Source organism: Micromys minutus, assembly GCF_963924665.1.
Source record: "Micromys minutus genome assembly, chromosome: 11".
Classification (NCBI taxonomy): Eukaryota; Metazoa; Chordata; class Mammalia; order Rodentia; family Muridae; genus Micromys; species Micromys minutus.
The window spans coordinates 15,470,551-15,491,763 of NC_137980.1; the positions used below are offsets into that span (position 1 = coordinate 15,470,551).

General features: G+C 43.8%; 1 protein-coding gene across 1 annotated transcript in view; it reads left to right on the top strand.

The window, feature by feature from the left end:
- DMGDH (dimethylglycine dehydrogenase) overlaps positions 1 to 21,213 on the top strand; it is a gene marked incomplete at both ends in the record, with an annotated part of 70,716 nt that overhangs the window by 34,656 nt on the left and 14,847 nt on the right. The window contains 3 exons of the mRNA XM_080925606.1: positions 2,173 to 2,390; positions 5,387 to 5,544; positions 8,419 to 8,478. Coding sequence (XP_080781732.1) covers positions 2,173 to 2,390; positions 5,387 to 5,544; positions 8,419 to 8,478 — 436 coding nt within the window. The remainder of the gene's footprint in view (positions 1 to 2,172; positions 2,391 to 5,386; positions 5,545 to 8,418; positions 8,479 to 21,213) is intronic.

A 21,213-nucleotide genomic window follows, 5' to 3' on the forward strand; every position in this document is an offset into this window, starting at 1 on the left:
ACAATGCCCCACAGACAGGTATACATGCCACCATTCCCCATCGAGATTCTTCCCATAGATGATTCTGGGCTGTGTCAAGTTGACAAAGATGCATCATGAGAGCTGGAGAGATGGAGAAAGAGCTGTTGGCAGCACTGGCTGCTCTTTCAGAGGACCTGGGTTTGATTCCCAGCACCCACATGGAGCCTCATAACCATTTTAACTCTAGTTCCAGGGGATCTGATGTCTTCTTCTGGCCTCTGGGAGTATAAGTACACACATGGTGTGCAAACATACACGTAGGCAAAAACATGCTCACACATAGGTAAAATAAAATAAAATAGAAAAAAGATAAACAGTACTTAAAGAACAACTTTCTTTTATAAAAGTGTGTGTGTGTGTGTCTGTCTGTGTGTGTGTGTGTGTGTGTGTGTGTGTGTGTGTGTGTGTCTGTGTCTGAGCATACACAGATGCCTAAAGAGGCCATAATTGGGCACCGGATCCCATGGAGCTAGCTTTGCAGGGATCTGAGAACTATACTCAACTTACACTTCCACACTGCTGTTTATTACCAAAGGAATTCGGGATTGGAACCCAAGCAGGTCAGGAAGCAGGAGCTGATGCAGAGGCCATGGAGGGATGTCACTTACTGGCTTGCTTCCCCTGCCTTGCTCAGCCTGCTTTCTGATAGAACCCAGGTCTACCAGCCCAGGGATGGCACCACCCACAATGGGCTGGGCCCTCCTGCTTTGACTGCGAGTTGAGAAAATGCCTTATATCTGAATCTCATGGAGGCATTTCCTCATCTGAGGCTGCTTTCTCTGTGATAACTTCAGCTTGTGTCAAGTTGACACAAAACCAGCCAGTACAATGACCAAGGCAATTCTTATAAGGGACAACATTTAATTGGGGCTGGCTTACAGATTCAGAGGTTCAGTCCATTATCATCAAGACAGGAACATGGCAGTGCCCAGGCAGATGTGGGGCTGGGAGAACTGAAAATTCTACATCTTGATCCAAAGGCAGACAGAAGACTGGCTTCTGTGTGGCTAGAGGAGTGTCTTAAAGCCCACCTCCACAGTGACACACTTCCTCCAACAAGGCCACACCCACTCCAACAGGGCCACGCCTGCTAATAGTGCCACTCCCTGCGCCAAGCATATCCAAACCACCACAAGTGCCCTCAAGGAAGATACTCAGTGTCAACCTTTACCTGTACACTTACAACATGTGTATGTATATGAATACCACATATACAAACATGTGCTAATTAGGAAGATTTTTGCAAAGTATGCATTATTCTTGTTTGCAGATGAAGACATGGGTGTGAGTTAAAGTTCCCCGCTCAAGTCAGCATAACTAAGGTGTCACATCCGGTTTGCTTCAGCCGGCTAACTCCCTTAGTTAACTTCTCCCTTTGGAATACCCTGTGCACACCGGCTCACAGCTAAATTGCTGAACTGCCTTTGGCTGGTCCCTCCGGTCCTCTGTAAGGTTTCCATCTTTTTACTCTAGTATCCCGGAAGCATGGGGGATATTGTTATTTAATCAGGGCCTGACTCAGATTTTTCACCTGAGTGGTAGAATTATAGAATCTGATGATCAAGTGAGGGGGTGTGGAGGTCACCTTAGCCACTGAGCCTCTTCTCAACTAGAGGAACTCTGTGATAGACTGACAGAGCTTCAGGGACAGCTCAGTGAATTATAGCCCGGCCCGAGAGTTGCCTCTCAAAAACTCATCAGGACTTAGAAATTGAGACTGGAGTTTTCCCTCTCTTCCTTGTGATTGTCAGAGCAATTATGTGTCTGGTGGCAGGCACATTATTAATGACCAGCAGCACAAGTTTGCATCTTGTGTACAGGCATTGAAGCAAATTCAGGTTTAAATTAATTTTTGAAGATGGGACCATTAGTTTTAAATGCAACAGGACCATCACTGTTTATAACCGTGCAAAACTCATTTAAACTGGAAGCTTCTTGTTACCTGGAAAAATTCCCTCCCAAGTCTTAAGTGGGCAATTTACATCCAGAGAACTCCGACTCTTCAACCTTCAGCGAGTGATGGCTGTTTGTCCCGACCCTCTAGGGACTTTCTGATCATTCTAAACTTAAAGGAAGGCTTCAGACACAGAATGTGTTAGAAACATGCATTATTCAAGTAACGTTGACCCAGGGCTTATGACCCCAACACAGGTGGATTGAAGAAGCAGCTGTCAGAGGTGGATATGATGTAAAAATTCAAAACATAACTGATGAGCTTGGGGTCCTGGGAGTTGCGGGGCCGTATGCAAGGAGAGTCCTTCAGAAGCTGACCTCGGAGGATCTCAGCGACGATGTCTTCAAGTTTCTTCAAACCAAGGCTTTCAAGATCTCTGACATTCCCGTCACTGCTATCAGGATCTCCTATACTGGTAAGAATAGGGAAACAAGCTAAAGTAAGGAAAGGTTATGCAAAGTGGGACACACACTCACACACAATGCAGACTGTCAAACACTGTCACACAGTGCATCACACACACACAAACACACTCACACACAATGCAGACTGTCACACGCTGTCACACCCACACAGTGCATCTCCCTCACAACCACACACATACACACACACACATTCACACACACACACTGCATACTGCCACACACTGTCACACTCTCACAGTGCATGCTCTCACACACAAACACTGCATATTGCTACATACTGTCACATTCACAGTGTATCTCACTCACAATCACACACAACCCCCCACACACATGTTCACATACACTGAAGATTTTCAAACACTGTCACACTCACAGTATATCACATATACACATATACACACTGCAGATGGTCACACACTGTCACACTCACGCACACACACTCACACACACACTGCATACTGCCACACACTGTCACACAAACACTTCATACTGCCACATACTGTCAGATTCACAGTGTATCTCACTCACAATCACATACAACCACACACACACACACACACACACACACACACACACACGCATGCTCACATACACTGCAGACTGTTACACACTGTCACACATGCACCTCAAGTGCATGATCACATACACCCATACATACATACTTGTATACCCACATGTAGCTTACATACACAGTCACATTCTCACAATGCATGCTCACACACACTGACACACATTCAAACACACTCACACACACACTCATAGACTCACACATACCCATAAGCACCCTTACACTACATGTAAGAGTGCTCACACACTCTTAGTATATGCTAACACACTCACATACTCATACTCACACATAACCATATACACTGTCACACCCTCACAATGCATGCTCACACACAAACACATACAGTCACAAAACATGCTCACACATACACACACATCACACACATACACTCACATATAGCCATACACATATCAGACTCTCACAGTACATGCTCACATTCACCTTCACACATACTCACATTCACATGCTCACTCACACACACACTCATTCACATGCACACTCATGCACACTCACCTCCATTTAACTCTCTGATTTTGAAGAAAGATTTCTTCTGCCCAACTCTAAGACCAGAAGTCTGTCAGACACTCCCACTCTTTCTAGAGCCTCCCCCATTTCCAGTTGCTTCTCTTTGGATGTGTAGATAAGAAGGAAACAAAATACGGTCTTTGGAATAACTGGGAGTTCAGGGTCAGCACACTCTACGGGAGCACCCACAGATAGTGTGGCTTCCAGCCTGCCCGGACCATGCCAAACTTGCCACTAGAGCAATGGTTCTCAACCTTGCTGAGGCTGCAACCCTTTAATTCAGTTCCTCGTGTTGTGGTGACCTCCAGCCATACAATTATTTCATTGCTATTTCATGACTCTAGTTTTGTGAGTGTTACGAATTGTAATGTAAACATCTGTATCTTCCAGTAACCCCTGTGAAAAGGTTTGTCAGACCCCCAGGAGGACACATCCTGTCTCAGTGCATGCCCACTGCAGGTCTCCACCCAGCCTGGCATAGAGTAGATGTTTGGTACAGGAAGCTCTTCAGTACCCCGTGATGCTCTGACTTGCTTCTGAGTTCCTCTGACACCCTTATCCTCTTACTGAAGGAGCACTTAGTGGCCAACCTCCACTAAGCTCCACTGCTCCTGGGGTGTGTGGGGGTGTCCTGGTGGAACCCGTCACGATCAACCTGTGATAAAGGGGAACGAGGAGTGTGCTCACCGTTAAAACACAGCTCCTCTGGCTTCTAACTTCCCAACCTCTGCAAACAGTGACTGGGATTTAAAGACAGAAAAAGAGGAATCTTGGTCGTTCTTTTCTTTTTTATTCTTTTTAGCAGAGAGCTCTAACAGTGGATAAAAGGATTTGGGGGAAGGGAGGATAAGAGACAGAAGTTTAAAGACTACAACTGACTATCCCAAGGAAGAAATGTGAATACTTCCACAGTTTTAAAACCATGTTTAAGCCATCCGATGCCTGGGTTGGAAGCCGGGGTGTCTAAACCTTGAACTCCGTTCTCCTTTATTTGTGTGGATGTGCCCATATGTTTGTGTATGTTTGTGGGGTGTCCACATGTTTACATGTGGGGGAGGGCAGCAATCAGCCGTGTCTGTTGCCTTGTTTCAAAGGCTCAGTGAATCACAGACTAGGACATTAGGTGAGGCTGGCCTGTCAGAGTGCCATACCTCCCGACACACACACACACACACACACACACACACACACACACACACACACACACACGGCAGCTTGCAAAAGCCAGTTCTTCCATGGTGTGGATCTCAGGAATTGAACTCAGATCATCAGGCTTGGCAGCAAACACCTTTACCCACTGTGCCGTTGTGGGTACCTCCCCCTTCCCCCCAGACCTCCTGTGTGTGCTTTTTTTAAATGTGGATTCTGGGCAAACTCAGGCCTTTGTGCTTACCCACATGGTAAGTACTGTCTGAACTTGCTCCTCACCCTCTTTAAAGTTGTTATTTTGTTGTATTTTATTTTTAGACCATGTCTTCATAGCCAAGGCTGGCCCTGGGCTCATAAACCTCCTTTTTCAGCTTTCTGGATCACAGATGTCCCCATTACCCAGATGAACCCTGTGAAAACATGTGTTCCTTGTTTACCTACTAGCACTGTCCCGAAAACAGTTGAGGCTCAGAATGAAGCCAGGGTCCAGGCTGGAAAGTGAGTCCAGACTGCAGCCTCTCTGTCTCCAGAGGCATGTTGTCCAACACCGCGCTGCGCAGGAGTCAGGCCGACACACAAATGGCCAGTGAGCTGACCGGCTCCTTGTGAGCTGTTCTTTTAAAAACGGACAAAGGCTGCTTTGTGCAAGAGGGGGCTTCTGCACTCGTTAGCTAGTGTTCATGAGCGCTTGCCTTGCAAGCACCATGTTCATTCCTGTGTGGGCTCTGCCCGTGTGCATTTCAGGTGAGCTGGGCTGGGAGCTGTACCACAGACGAGAAGATTCTGCAGCGCTTTATGAGTGTATCATGAATGCGGGCCAGGAGGAGGGCATCGACAATTTTGGGACATATGCCCTGAACGCCTTGCGACTGGAGAAGGCTTTCCGAGCCTGGGGGTCAGAGGTTTGGATGCTAACATCCTCGCTAACTTATGCTTCTCTTATCGTCTCTAATTTTGGTTGGAGGACAAGTTTTAAGAGCATTACTATCAATTCTGGGTAGAAGAGAAATCAAATGTTGCTAAATGACTTTGAGTAGAGAAAGAGCTCCCCCAACCCCCTCCCCTGCCAGTCCCCCCTCCCCACGCCCTGCCTTTCTTCTTCCCAGTTGAACAATGACTGGGTTCTGGGGTACTGTTTATTCTGCCTTAATCCCCCCTGCTTGGTGGTAAACCCCAGACATTTTCTGGCAGACCCCCCCCCCCCCAGAGGATTTGAGTATCACCTTTCAAATCTTTGCATTCTCCCTTTATGTCTTCTTTTCTTCTCATAATCACCCTCGGGCAAACTAATGTCCTTTTCTTTTGAGGGAAAGGGACAGTGGCCCCGTGTGTCATTCCTCTTGTCTTTCCCACCAGCAATAGCGGGAACCAAGGGTTTCTCTTTGTACAATGCTTAGCCATTTTTATAACATTTTTATATGTGTTGATTCTGTTGTTTCTTAGTTTCCTTCAGTTCTTGTGACAAAAAAAAAGAAAAAAACCTGGCAAAAGCGACTTCAGGGAGAAAGGGTTTCTTGCAGTTCACAGGTTCAGGTTATGGTCCTTCAGAGCGGGGAAGTCACAGTGGCTTGAGGGAGCTGGTCACAAATGATTGATTGCATGACCACATATAACTGCTAGGCTGGCTTCCTGCACTTTACCCAGTCCAAGATCCCCTGCCCAGGGAATATGGTGTCCACAGGTATGCTGGGTCTTTCCATATCAGTTGTTGTCATCAAGAAAATGCCCCTATGCACATTCCCAGAAGCCCCTGCTCCATGACTTTTACTAGGACTCTTATTTTGCCCAGGACTCTTATTTTGCATACAGCCACTGAATTCTCAGATTCCTGGGATTAGGGTCCTGTCTACCTTATTTATTTCCTTGTAGGAGAACCAAAACCCTAACTTTCCCAGAGAACTGATGTTTTAGGGACCACTGTAAACACGAGCCTCAGAGTGGGGACGCTGGGGTTTAAATTTATCCTCTGCTAATCTCTTGGATGCTTTGCACTCTTGTAAAATAGAGTATTTATCCTAAAGAATCAACACAGACATAAAGATGGTGAGCAATGAGCCGGACAAGAGCACCATACGGTTCATTCCTAATTGAACCTGAGGTACTCTTGGGCCTTATCACAGAAGCCTGGAGTTTCTACAACTCAGTCTACAGCCAGGACTCTGATGAGGCCAGCTGCCATCAGAAATCAGGACAATTTTGTCCCCATGCTGAGGAAGAAGGACAGAGAAGCTGCCCCTTGAGAGTTAAACATTGCTGCATTCCGTTGTCAATATTTCTGATTTTTTTCTTTTCTGCTTCTCCCTGCACTCCATCTTAGGGTCCTTTTTCCCAACAGTGCCAGAGCGCCCTCTAGTGCAGAAACATCGACCAAGTTGCTCTGTTTTCCTTAAAAAACTCGAATTCTGAGCAGACTGAAAAGTAATTTCAGAGTAACTCCAACTAGTTTAGGGGATATTAGAACAATTTTATGCGGTGTAAAGTTCTCACGTTTATCTGGTTCACGTTGACTCTTTGGGAGGTTAGAGCAGGCAGTTCTTACTGCAGTAAAGAGAGCAAACAACAAAACTGCCCGGCTTCCAGAAAGGGCCTCTGCTCATTACTGCTGTTAACTGAATACACCGTGGCGTTCTGCACATTCCTGTACGTTTATCGGTTTCCACTGAGTTTATCTCATTTTCTTCGGCTCTCATCGGATAAATTAGAATTTTCTAAAAAAAATTTTGAGGAGGAAAAAAAAAACCTTAAAAACAAAATAGTGATTAAAACTTCATAACTTCTTCAGGTTTAGAACTAAATATTGGATTTCCCCTGAACTGACGGATGCTTTGGTGAGTCAGCCAGTTCTGAGCTCTAAGCCCACCTTCCCCCTTTTCTTTTCAGAACTCCACAAAAGCCAGTGTTGTGTCCTCTGCTTTTCTGCCTTTATTCCTATTTATGGCTAATTGCAAGAAAAGAAAAGTTACTGGTTACGTTTAAAAACATAATTATGTAATTAAAATGATTGCATAATATATACATGAGATTCTTGTTTGGGGAACATCATGTACCAACCTTCAAATATTTTATTAAGGCAAAAGATCAGAGGCCAGAGAGATGGCACAGTGGTTAAGAGCAGTGTGTGCTACTCTTACAGGGAACCGGAGGTCGGTTTCCAGCATCCTCACGGGGCCGCTCACAGCCTCCTGTTACTGCAGTTCAGGGACAGGAATCTGCACACACCCACACATGTGTGCACATAAGAACAAATAAGTTAATTAACACCTTTAAAATAAAAGGGCAGTGGAAACAGACCCCAATGCTCAGCCTCTGTTTGCTGTATTTAAAAAATGATAGCATTTGCCAGAAGGCTTCATCTGAATCAAAAATACTGCTTCAGAGACTAGTCCATAATTAGTCCTTTAAAGAATCTTTACTCAAAAAGCCATCAAGTGTCCTCGATTCTGGAAAGATTAATATAAGAAAGTGACATCACTGTTTCAGTCATTGTTATGAATCAGTTCAAGGTGGGAGCCAGTGTTTGCCAGTATTTGCCGAGTGAAGGTAATGGGTGTGTTTCTGTTTTAGTGTTCTCTCTTCACCACCCCCCATCCCCCACCCCCCCACCCCTGCCTTGTACTAAGACTTTCCAGGAGTGGTGGCTCAATCCTTTAATCCCCCGCCCGGAGGAAGAGGCAGGCAGATCTCTCTGAAGTCTCAAGCCTTTTAAGGACCGCACAGTTCTTACATGAGCCAAATTAACTTGCTCACCCAGCATTCCAAACCTGCTTTCCTTCCAGATGAACTGTGACACAAACCCTCTGGAAGCCGGGCTAGAATATTTCATCAAGCTGAACAAGGTATGTTTCCATTCTCCGGTGTGAGCAAGATGAATGTGAGGATGGTGGCGGTGTTCTACAGCACAGCCATGCTAAAACTTAACCAAGTGTGAGTCCAAAAGGAGCTCAATATAAACCCTAAGCATCCCGTGATGCTCAGTAAGTATGAGTTCTCTGCTATAATTGGATCAGTTCCATCTGTGGGAGTGTGCCTAGAGATTTATGGCAGCAGAATTCAGCTCCTTTAAGGGTTAGGATCAAAGCCCAAAGGGGGTAGAGAGATGGCTCCGTGGTTAAAAGCATGGGCTGCATTTCCAGAGGACTTGGGTTCAACTCTCAGCACCCACATAGAACCTCACAGCTGTCTGTAACTCCAGTTCCAGGGGATTCAACATCCTCACACAGACATGCATGCAAGTAAAACACCACTGCACATAAAAAAAAAATTAAAAAAAAGAATTAAAATAATACCAAAACCCAAGGTGGACGTTAGTAAAAATCACAAGATGATTAACAGATTTCAGCAGACACCTTTACAGAAACTGTATGTTTGTTGTGCATGTACCAACCACTCCTGGTGGCTGATGAGGTTGCGGGTCGGCTAACCAATCAGTGTGGACACCGACTTTCCCTGGATTCTGAAAGGACAGAGCGTCTTTGCCACACGAAGTGAACGGGTGTTTATGAGTCAGTTTTGCATCTAAATATAAACCAAAGAAGTGTTTCCAGTATGCCCAGTACAAAGTGGGGATTTACTGAGGAGCCAACACAGGTCCAAAGAGCCGCTATTGACACCAGTGTGCCAGAGGGACATTCTACATCAGTGGTCCTCAGACCACCAGGCTCATCTGGGAACTTGTTAGAAATGCCAATTCTCAGGTCTAATCCCAGACTTACTAAAAGCAGAATTTCTGGGAGCCAGGCCAACAAAGCGGTTTTAATGAGCCCTGCAGGGGTTCCTAAGAGTTGAGGAACACTACATAATTATTGTGGAAACTTGTATCACAGGGGCCAGTTTATTATGGCCCTGCCCACTGGGGCCAGCCCTACACATGTAAATGAGGTTATGCCATTGAGCAGTGCTGCTGAACTTCAGACTTATGTGAACGAATTTGAAAGGACCTGCCTAAGTAGTTGATAGTGTCAAGGTTAGGGAGAAACAGCTGCTGCCAGGCTGTTAGTTAGGATTCTCCAAATACACTGCCATGTTTATAAGCTTTAGGCTGGTTTCCTCTCCTGTGGGAATCTATAAACACATGTCTATAAATCAGGCTTTGGAAACTTTTTCAGTGCTCAGCATCCGTTTCCAAAATCTCAACTGAAGCATTAATAGGAAACGTGTGTATTTGTTGTGTTTGATTTTAAGGGAAAGGACCCCATAAAGAATTCTTAAAGGAATTTATCTCTTCTGTGCATTTTCCCTGACTTTTCTTTTTATGATGTGCCATCTGTCTCTAGGTTAGAGAAAGCAGGTGCTTGGAATTTGAGCAGCTCTGAGGCAGCAGGTTGCCCCTCGTGGTGACAGAATTCTGAATTTGGTTGTCTAAAATAAAGATAAAAATGCCCAACTCCTCAAAGTACCCAGCTCTCTGCTGCTGGCCTCTGGTTGGGAGAGGAGAGACCATTCTCCTGCTTCCATGCTGTGGATATTATTGTGGGAAGAAGGTCTCGGTGAATGATGTCTTTATATCGGAAGTGGATGCTTTAAGATGTTCTTTATGATGATCAGCAGGTGCACATATAAATTAATTAGCTCTTTTAAATGATGTAATCAAATAACCAAAGCTGAGATCCAAAGCAAATTGTTTAAAAGATGCTAATTTTGACTGATGACATGTTTTTGGTTGCTGAACTGTTGGTCCTTATTCTGTTGTCAAAGAGTTCTTGATGACTGTGTTGGGTAAACACAGAGCCCAAGGAGTGGTCATATATACCTGGGCTGGGTCTTTTCCACCATGGGATGAATTCAGATGGTTGGTTGCTATTAACCTCATGGGAGAGAAGATACATGCTAACTTTTCAGGCAAGAGACTAGATCTGATTGGCTGTGGTGACACCCTCCTGGTGGTGTCACAGCTTTGTCACAGCTTTGTGATCTATGGTGAGAGACAGCTTCCTGGAAATTAAACATTGTAACCTATGCTATAGAACTTGATAAGTCAAGTCCTGTGCCTATGAGGCAAAACCATTACTCAGACATTTAACATACGGAAAGATGTTCCTTTCAAAGTCTGTTGGAAGGTGCTCTATAAGATTTAAAAGGACAGTAACACTCAAAATCCATGTTGCTTTGGAAAATAGATGCTAGGCAGAAGCCGAATTGAATACAGGGAAATATTTGGTTTTGATAATGAAAAAAGATAACAAAACTTTAGAATTTTATTGGTCATTTTCCCCCTTTCTTTGCCTCCAAAGTTAATAATCAGAATTTCCCCCTAAATCCTTAAATTCTTAACTCATGGCAGCCATGGTGAGAAGGTGTGGAGCGGTGACTATGTGACCCTGGAGTAAGGGGGTGGGGTGGGGAATGGGCATTTCCTCTGTCTTTGAGGGTAGGAGCAAGTCACAGGGAGATGACACCATCTGAGGAAGAGCTCTCTTTAGCCCATGTCTGAAGCTCAGTGGGACACCTTGTCACCTGCCACTTTCTACTACAGACCTCTTTCCTATGGGCTTAGTGGCCCTGGGTTTCTTTTTCCTTACAACATACTTTTTTTTTCTGACAACATATACTGTGGATCTTCATAGAGACCTTCCTCAAGCATGCCTGTGTGTACACACACACACACACACACACACACACAATTTTAGCATAGGATCAGCATGGCTACATGCCCATTAAAATGAGGGAAGTGGGGAGGAGAGCAGTCATCATGTTTTGTTAAAGTGAACCATGTTCTTGTCAAAACTGCTGAGGAGGTAGAGAGAAAGAAAGTGAAAAACAGGAATCTTCCATTACCACCTCAGTTCCAGCTCTTTCTCTTGCACTGGCTTATGTGAAAGACACAAGGCATTTGCATGTTCACATGCACACACACACACACACACACACACACACACACACACACACACCATCAACCATGTACATACACACTGTAATACAAACACAGACACACATATCACACTCAAACACACACATTACATCCACAAGGACATGCACTCACACACATATACCACACACACACACACACACACACACACACAGTCATAGAGGTCACTGTGATCATCGATCGGTGTTCAGTATGGGGGTTGTTGTCAGCTGAAGTGGTCACTACTTTTGTGGTCACTGTGGTGGTTAATCACAGTGGTCACTGTCATGTGCACAGACACACTTGTACACATGGACATATACAGACACACACCTGCACACACATATACTGACACATGCATACACATTCAATGCACACATACATGTGCAAACACATAGACGCACATTTAAAAACACATGCACACACACAAACACTTACTAAATATGCACACACATGATCACACACTTGCATATACACATATACACATAGTCTACACATCACAATACACACAGTTATACATGTGCACACTCACATGCACACACAGTCATACACATACATATACCCACTCAGACACATATTCACATACATACACATGCGCACACAGACATACACACGAACACATGCATAAACACACTCATACGTGCATACTCATATACATACACATGCACATATAACACATGCATACACAATGCACACAAACACATGCACATATATCCATTTCTCAAACATTAAATACCATTTCTGCATCTTGCTAAGCACCAGGTTAAAAATACACTTCTTTTTAAAATTTATTTTATGTATATGAGTATACTGTAGCTGTCTTCAGACACACAAAAAGAGAGCATCAGATCCCATTACAGATGGTTGTGAGCCACCACGTGGTTCCTGGGAATTGAACTCAGGACCTCTGGAAGAGCTGTTAGTGCTCTTAACTGCTGAACCATCTTTCCAGCTCAAAGATACACTTCTGACGCCTCTCAGAACTCAAGAAGCTTCAGTTTCTCAGGAAGTAAGGCTGTAGGATGAGTTCTTAACCTGTGTTCTAAAAATACCATTCCTCACGAGTAGGGGCCTGCAACGGCCCACAGCACTGCCATCTTGTGGAAGTAAGCAGTAGCATTTCAGAAGAAAGAATTGCAAACCAGCAAAACAAGTCAACATAATCAAAAATTTGCTTTTAAAAATGTAAGTAAGCGTCTACTAGAAAAATAAGTCTTGCCATTGTTATTAATTGCATTTTGATAAGTTTATGTGGGTAGGGAATTGGCAGGCATTGGCAATGGTTGGAATGGAACAATGCATTAGTCTAGTCATGGGCAGGGGAAAAGCAGATACTTTGGGATGCTAGCGACATTCACGGAATTTTCCTTCACCATCACCGAATCTTTGTTCATTTCTAGAGCCAGAGAGAGTTAAGTGCTAAGAGGAACATTCTTAGGCAGAACGTATTTCTTCCTTTTATACATCTATTCTTCATCCTTCTCTTGTCTTGATTTTCTAGCCATAGAAACAGAATAAAAGATGACATAAATTGACCACAAGTTGGAAGACAATGCTGATCCCAGAAGCCAGAGTAGGCAAATATAAAACACTTACCAGGAGGCTGACAATCGCCTATGGATTCAGTAAGACTCAGCTACGTTTGTTCTTTGAGGCAGGGTCTCACATATCCCAAACCGGCCTCATACTGACCTAGAGCTGAGGATGACCTTAAGCCTCAATGCCAACAGCTCCACCTTCTAGTGTGGACACTGCAGGCATATGCTATCATGGGACCAGACTAAGGGCTTTGTGCGTGCTAGGCAAGCACTGAACAGCTGAGCTGTATCCCAGCCTGACATTAGCTGTTATTAAAATAACAGTGGCAGGATACATGGATCTGGGCAGCAAATGAGAAAGCAAGTCTTAACGGTGATGGTGCTGTCAGTGGTGTTGAGGTACCAGGAGTCAGGAAAGCCGGCAGTTTCCCTGATGATCAGCCTTGACATCAGGGGCCTTTATTCTCCTACATAACATAGTGATTTTAAAAAATCCCAGTGCACACTCTCCAACCTACATGAATTAACATGAATCTCAGCCAGGCCCTGCCTGAGCTACAGGAGCTTCAGGGTGACTGTGGTGAGACCCCGAGTCAAGAGAGAGGAAGTAAGTAAAGGACAAGAGATGTGACCGTGCAGAAAGCCTATCCTGCTCTCACAAGAGTCTTGCCGTGTAGCCCAGGCTGACCTGAAATTTGCAGCTATCCTGCAAATTTTGTGTAAGTCCTTCTTCTTTTCTCCTCCTCCCCCTTCTGCATGCTGGCCTTACAAGTGTATGCTGCTACAGTTGACTTCCAACAATTTGTTTGAATGTAATAATTCTGATGCAGTTGATTTGAAAATACTTGACCTCCTCAGACCAATGTTTCTTTTTGTTTTGTTTTGTTTTGTTTTTTGCTTTTCTTTATTTTGTGGAGGGGAGGGCACGTGCACGCACCTCACCATAGCTGGAGATCAGCCGACAGTTTGTGGAAATTTCTTTTCTAGAGATCCAACTCAGTTACCAGGCTTGGTAGCAACTATCGTAACCTACTGAGCCACCTTGTCCAGTCCCCTGCCTCAACCTCAGATTCTAAGAGTAGGCTCCAGGTTGCTTCCCAGTGTCCTCCTGGTGAGTTGTTCTGTGTTGTTTCACTTTCTTTTGTTGATGTGTGTGAGCACATATCGAGTGTGGTCACGTGGACAGAGTGGCAGGACTGATCAGAACACGGCGTGCAGAGCTGTAGCATCAGAGGGAGCTGGTAGGTCTGTGGCTTGTCACCACAATGTGACCTGCATCTTTATTTTGTTCTCTCAGAGGTGGGCAGTGAGGGCTCTTTTCCCTGGAGAAGGAAGGGATTGAGAGGAGGGCCTACAAGACAAGCATTCTACCACTGAGTGATAGCTCAAGTCCTGAGTGGGTTTATAAAGTGTATGTGTGGAGAGAGTGGGTCTAGCTGTGAGTGGCACTTGAGTGGAAGTTAGAGGACAATTTTGGGTGTTGGCCCTCACCTCCACATTGTTTGAGGTCGGTTCTCTTATAGGTATAGGCCTCTGTCACTATGTATACTACGTGAGCTGGTCAACTAATGTCCTGGGACTCTCCGGTCTCCACCTTCCATGTTGCTATAGGAGTGCTGGGGTTACACATACACATTTCTATGTTTGACTGCACATGAGTGTAGATTAACTGAACCCATCTCCTCACACAAACACTTTAGCTACTAAGCTATGAACTGCAGTCTCTGGATTTATTTATTTTATGTGTACAATACTAATATAAACTTGTACATGTATATAGAATATCACATGTGTATGGACATACATAAACATGTATGTGTATTAATATTATATATGTATATAATACTGCATGTGTGTGGGTATATATATATATATATATGTATATGTATATATATGTATATGTATATATATGCCCACTGTGTGCATTCCTGGTACCTATGGAGTTGAGATGACAGGACATCAGCTCTTCTGGAACTGGAGCCACAGATGGTGATGAGTTACCATGTAGGTGCTGGACAAACGAAACAAGGGATTCTCTGCATGAGAAGCAAGTACTTCTAACTGCTGAGCCCGAGTGTTTTGTTAATATTATCCAACCGATCTATGTGACCAGAGAAAGCAATTTAATTTCATTTCATACCTGAGATTTCTAATCTGTAAAAGTGGAGCTTCCTTCTATAAGCATCAAATTATACAAAAAGCTTTTATGTTGCCCTTATGATATATATACATATATATGTATATATATATGCACCGTTTTAATTACACCATCCTTATTCTCTTACCCATTTTCACTGTGGAATGATATAAGGGGAAAAGAGGGAGAGAGGTTAGGTCTGAGCTGAAGGATAGTTTTTCATTCCCCGAGTACCTGTCAGAATAGAATATGTTACACTGACAGCTATTGAATTATCGTCCTCCTATATCCAATTTTAGTTCTGAAACAACGTTTCTACCCTAAAAGCTCAAGTGTGTTCCTTACCACCTGCTTTGAGACTTTCAAATTTGTGGAAACTCTGGTCTCAGAATAAATTTTAAGTAATTTTAGACTGATTTTCTCTTACGTATGTTATTTTTATGTGTACAGCATATTGGACACAAAATCATTGACATTTGAAGTAAACAGTTTGAAAGGTTTAATATGCATAACAAAATGAAATTATAATTGCCACGAAGAGAGCATGGTCCTTACCCTAGGGGCATAAGGAATGATGACAACCTTTGGTCACTTCCCAACCCTTCCTAAGGCTCCACCCAACCCCAGGCACCCATCCGTCTGTCTTCTGTCACTGGAACTTATTTTTGCATCGTTTAGAATAAACAGAATGTCTATGTAAAGAGAATTAAACAGGGTTCCACTTTCATTATGTCGCTGTGATAAAATACCCAGACAAGAAGCAGTTTGGGAAAGAAAAGGGATTTCTTTACCTACCAATTTCAGAGTATAGTGCACCGTGGGGGTTCGTCACGGCAGCGAGAACTGAAGTGAGCAGGTCACAGCTACAGTGATGAGCAGAAGATGGAATACTGCTTTCTATAAAGCAGAAAACAAAACAACAACGAGCTGTCTCCGTGTAAGCAAATGCAATCTGTTTCCATCTTGGTGAGTGGAGAGCCAAAGCATGAAGGAGCAGAGAGAGCCTACATCAGGCAAGAACAGCACTGAGTTCTTTCCAAAGCCACACCTTTCCCAAACAAGGAAGCTTTTATTGTGTGTGTGTGTGTGTGTGTGTGTGTGTGTGTGTGTGTGTGTGTGATTTTACTAGCTGCCTGGCTGCAGAGGACTTTGAGCCTCCCTACCATCCTGTTTCCATATCCCAAGTGCTGGGATTACAGGCATGTATCACACTCCCTAGCTAGGCTTGTCCGCAAGTGCCTTTATACCCTGGGCCCTGTCACTGGCCTCAACTACTCTTTTGTGGATGATGCTATTAGTTTATATCCAAGTTCCATTGCTTAACCCAAAGTCTTAGGAACAGCCATCTATTTTTTCTTCCAGAAACTATAAACTTTTTTTTAAAGCTTCTTATATTTAGGTTGATTATCCACTTTGGGTTGGTTTTTATATAAATTGCAAGGTGTAGATTAAGTTTGTTTGCACATGGCTCTCTGGTTTTCAGCAGCATTTGTTTAAAAGGCTGCACATTGTGTACTCACTGCATTTGTATAAGGGTAGGACTCAGCTCTGGTCCTATTTCTGGGCTCTGCTGTGTTCCATCGAACCACTAATGTTTCCTGATACTAATACCAAGTGTGTGTGTGTGTGTGTGTGTGTGTGTGTGTGTGTGTGTGTGTTGATTACTATAGTTTAAATTTTGGCTGGTCTAGGTCCTTTGGGTTTCCTGTAAATCATAGAATCAGATTGTCAACTGGTTTTTTAAAGCCCTATTGGGATTTTGACTGGGAATGCACTGTATCTATAGGTTAATTCAAGTCTTTCAACACTTGAACAATATACATCTCTAGGTCCACTTAGAGCATCATTAATTTCTGCCAGAAATATCTTGCAGATTCCAGTATGCAAGTCTGTATATCCTTGTACATATTCATACCTAAATATTTCACATTTCAATACTATCATAAATGGCATTTTAAGTTCGTTTGTTTTAATTTCAGTGTATAGGCATGCAGCTGGGAGCCTGGGAAATAGCTTAACTGGTAAAGTACTCGCTGCCCACAATATCAGCACCTGAGGTTCAAGTCCTGACTCCTACATAAAAAGCCAAGCATGGCTGTGTGCACAGTGCTGGGTAGGCAGAAACAAGAGATTTTTGGGGGCTTGGTGGCCAGATGTTCTTGTCTATTCAGTAGGTTCTGGGTTCAGTGTGAAACTTTGTCTCCAAAGACAAGGTGGTGAAAAATAGAGGGCGATATCCACGGCCAATCTCTAGTTTTCACTGTGCACACATCCACACATATGTACACACACACATATACTCCATATACATACATGTGCATGCACACCCCCACAAACCTGTGCACACACATATACAAATGTGCACACCCTCAAGAACACACACTCACTTCTAAGCAACATACACACATACAAATGCACACATACCTCCACAGACATACACACACACTTGAATAAGAGAAATCTATAGATTTTTTTTGTACCTTTCAACCTCACTAACCCTTCTTAGTAGTTATAGTAGATTTTTGTGTAAGCTCCATCAGATTTTCAACACAGACAACCACAATGTATTAAAATACAGTTTCTCTTTATTTCTCCTAAACTCATGTTTCTTTTTCTTGCTGTGCTGCGTAGATCCTCCCTCAGCTTAACCTTCAAGAACACTGAACAAAAATTGTGATGACAAATGACTTGCTTCTGACCTTTTGTGAAAAGTGTCCGTTTTCCATCACCAGGGATGATGTTCACTGCAGGTTTCCCACAATTGCTATGTTTCAGGTCGAACTGGTCCCTTCTGTTCCTGGTACTTTAATTGAGAGTAGATATTAGCTTTATCAAAGGGTTTTTCCACATTCAAGTGGTTAATTTTTTTTAACTTGTTATCTGTTAGATTATATTTATTTTCTAAGGTTACGCCTTTTCACTTTAGGAGTAAAATTAACTTCATGATTACAATAGATCTTTTAAAGATAGTTTCAGGTTTTATTGGATCATTTCTAACGTAAATTATGAACCTCAAGTAAATTTCACAGATATGATCTCCATGTAGGGCTTGAGCATTTGAAATATTTTACCTGTTCAAGAAGTCAGCTTATTCTATTTATTTCTTTTGAAGAGAAGGATAGACTTCAATTCAGGAGCTAGAAATACAAAATATGCTTTATGATTTTAACTTTCTACACCTTACTCAGGACTGGCACAGGAAGAATGTTTAGTAAATATATTTTGTTGAAAGTGGTGTCCAGAAATGCTATTAGGGAAACAGAGGTGCCCGTCACAAAGGGCCTGTCTCATCTGCCAGCCTAAGGAGTGATTTAAGACTTTTGAGAAAGCAGTGACAGTCTGCTGATGGAAAACCGATTAAAAGAAAGTTGTCCGTGTGACAGGAAGCTCTCTCCCCAATTACTGAAGGGGTCTAGTGGAGAAAGGGCAAAGGCGGCAGCTGAGCAGAGGCTGTAGGGTGGAAAAGGAAATGTGAGCAGTATTAGCAAATGACATGGTGCTCGCCCGAGGGGCTGCATGTGAAGGGGTGTAGGGAAAGATGGGGATATTGTCAGCATCTGGAAACACAGGACAGATGTGGCTGACAAACTGGGAGGATTTGTGGATGCGGAATAACCCAGTGGAAAGGTCTGGAAGGCAGCTAAGCCTATGTGTTTGGAGCTCTGTTGTGGAAGCAGGGGGTCAGGATCTTCAGATATTCATGGACTTTAAAGGCAGCGGTGTTCGGAACTCCTGTGGACCTGCCCTGCAATAGGGTTCGCCATGCTCCAAGGGTACCAGCCACCTCAGCTGCAGACTATTAATGGCAGCTAAGCAGGGATGATGAAGGGTTTCTGTGGCTTCTGTTCTCCTTGCTGGCTCAAGACAAACCAGGTATTTCATCTACCAGCACCTTAGCTCTCTTAGATAATGAAAACAAGTATAAACCTCACAAGCTGGCTGTGAGCCTTAGAGGAGCTAAGGAACATTTGTCACCTCACTAAACATCAGTCGCTTTCCATCTGATTAAAGCAGAATTAGATGAAGTGCATAGGAGAAAGGAGCCAGGCATGAACCCCCCACCCCACAGTGTTTGTTAAGAACTCAGCTAGGGAGCCTTTGGATTGCTGCTCTTCATACTTATTTCATGGATCCTTGTTTGCTTTGCATTCAAGGACTATACTTAAAACACAAAACGGGCACTTGCTTTCTCTCTACCCTACAGAGAGATGAAAGCTCCAGCCATCCTTGTGGTGGTGGAAAGTGAAGCCCCAGCCCCTGCAGCACACAGAGATCTCCATGTTCTAGAGAACAGCACAGGATTTGCCTCTGCAACCTCCTGTACATCTCCCAGTTGCAGAAATAACCCAAATGCACAAAGGGGTCATCTTATAGTTTAGTGTTTAGGGAATGACAAGAAAATGTTTGCAGGCGTTTAACACTAGGGCAGCTTTTTTCCTGGTCAGGACAGTTTTGAGAGTTGGCTGATCTCACAGAATTTGCAGATAGTCAGTTGTATTGTGAGAATGCTAAACCTTGGCTGAAGTTAAGCATAAAAGCATCTGTGCTAAAGCCAGGGTCTAGGCCACTGTTTTCTTTGAGTCTTCTTCAAAGCCTAACTAGTATTTTCTTTAAAATTGAATTGAGGGGCTAGAGAGACGGCTCAGAAGTTAAGAGCACTGACTGCTCTTCCAGAGGTCCTGAGTTCAATTCCCAGCAACCACATGACTCACAACCACAACCATCCCTAATGGGATCTGATGCCCTCTTTGGGTGTGTCCGAAGACAGTGACAGTGTACTCACATACATAAAATAAATAGTTCTTTAAAACTGAATTGAATGAAAGCCACAGAATGAATGTTATGGGGCCGCTTAGCTTTCAAATTTTCCGGTTTGGTTTATCCTGGTATTTATCCTGGTGATTGGTCTGCCTTAGGCATGTTTTAAATGTTTTGCTTAGTTTCTAGATTGTCTTGTTGAGACTTGAACAGGGTTGTGTTACTTGGTGCCAATTCTCCTGCATCTCCCTCCCAAGTACTAGGACCCAGATGTCTGCCACTACCCTTGCTCCTTTGGTTTCTGTTCTGTCCCCTCTTTCCTTGTACCCAGCAAAGTCCCCTTTCTGGCTCCATTAAAGACTTTTGTGGGGAGGGAATTCTTGTCTGCCTAGTAATCTTAGCTAGGAAAATGCTAGTTGAGTTGTTTCTCAGCCATCTGTGCTAAGGACTGAGAGTGAAAACTTCACGAATGTGAGGGAGTTCATTTTCCAGCCAGTAACAACAGCTAAACTTGTTATTTAACATTTCATTACAAAGGGCCCATTGAAGATGTACATGGCAAAATTTAAAAAAAAAAAAAAAAAAGGCTCACCAGGGTGAAACCCAGACTTGAGCTCTGTTACTGCAGGGAGACGTCCAGCCTCCGCTGGCCTTGAGTTTCGTATAATCCAGCAAGACTGGCCCAAGTGACAGGCTGCTGAAGTCTTCTGTGGTCCTAACCCTGGATAGGAAATAAATATAAGACTGGTTTGTCTTGATGGGGCAAAGGCTAAGTCAACCCTTTCACCAAATGAGGGACTCAAAGGATGCTCTCTCAGCATCTGAGCCACACCCAGATGCACAGACAGCTGAACTGCTGTTCAGCGGATATTGTTGCGATTAACACAGTCTCAGACCAGCTGAGGCCACATGCTTCACAAGGAGACCTCCTCCAGGCTGCCTTCAGTAATGCTCTGGGCCCATTTTAAACAAGAAGCTTCTCAAGTGTGCAGGAGGGTCAGTGACAGGAAGCTGCCACCTGGATTCTCAGCTCCTTTCTGTCCCCTCCACCACTGCCCATAAGCCTGAAAAACACAGAGCAGACTTGGGGTGCCCTGGTTCCTGGTGATTCTGGTTAGAGGATGTAGACCTTATTTCTTTCTATCTTGTTAATGTTTAATATTTGAGTTTAAAGAATATGAGCTGGGCTGGTGGGATGGCTCAGTGAAGCACTGGCAGGGCTTCCAGAGGTCCTGAGTTCAATTCCCAGCAACCATATGGTGGCTCACAACCATCAGTCATGGAAATACAGTGC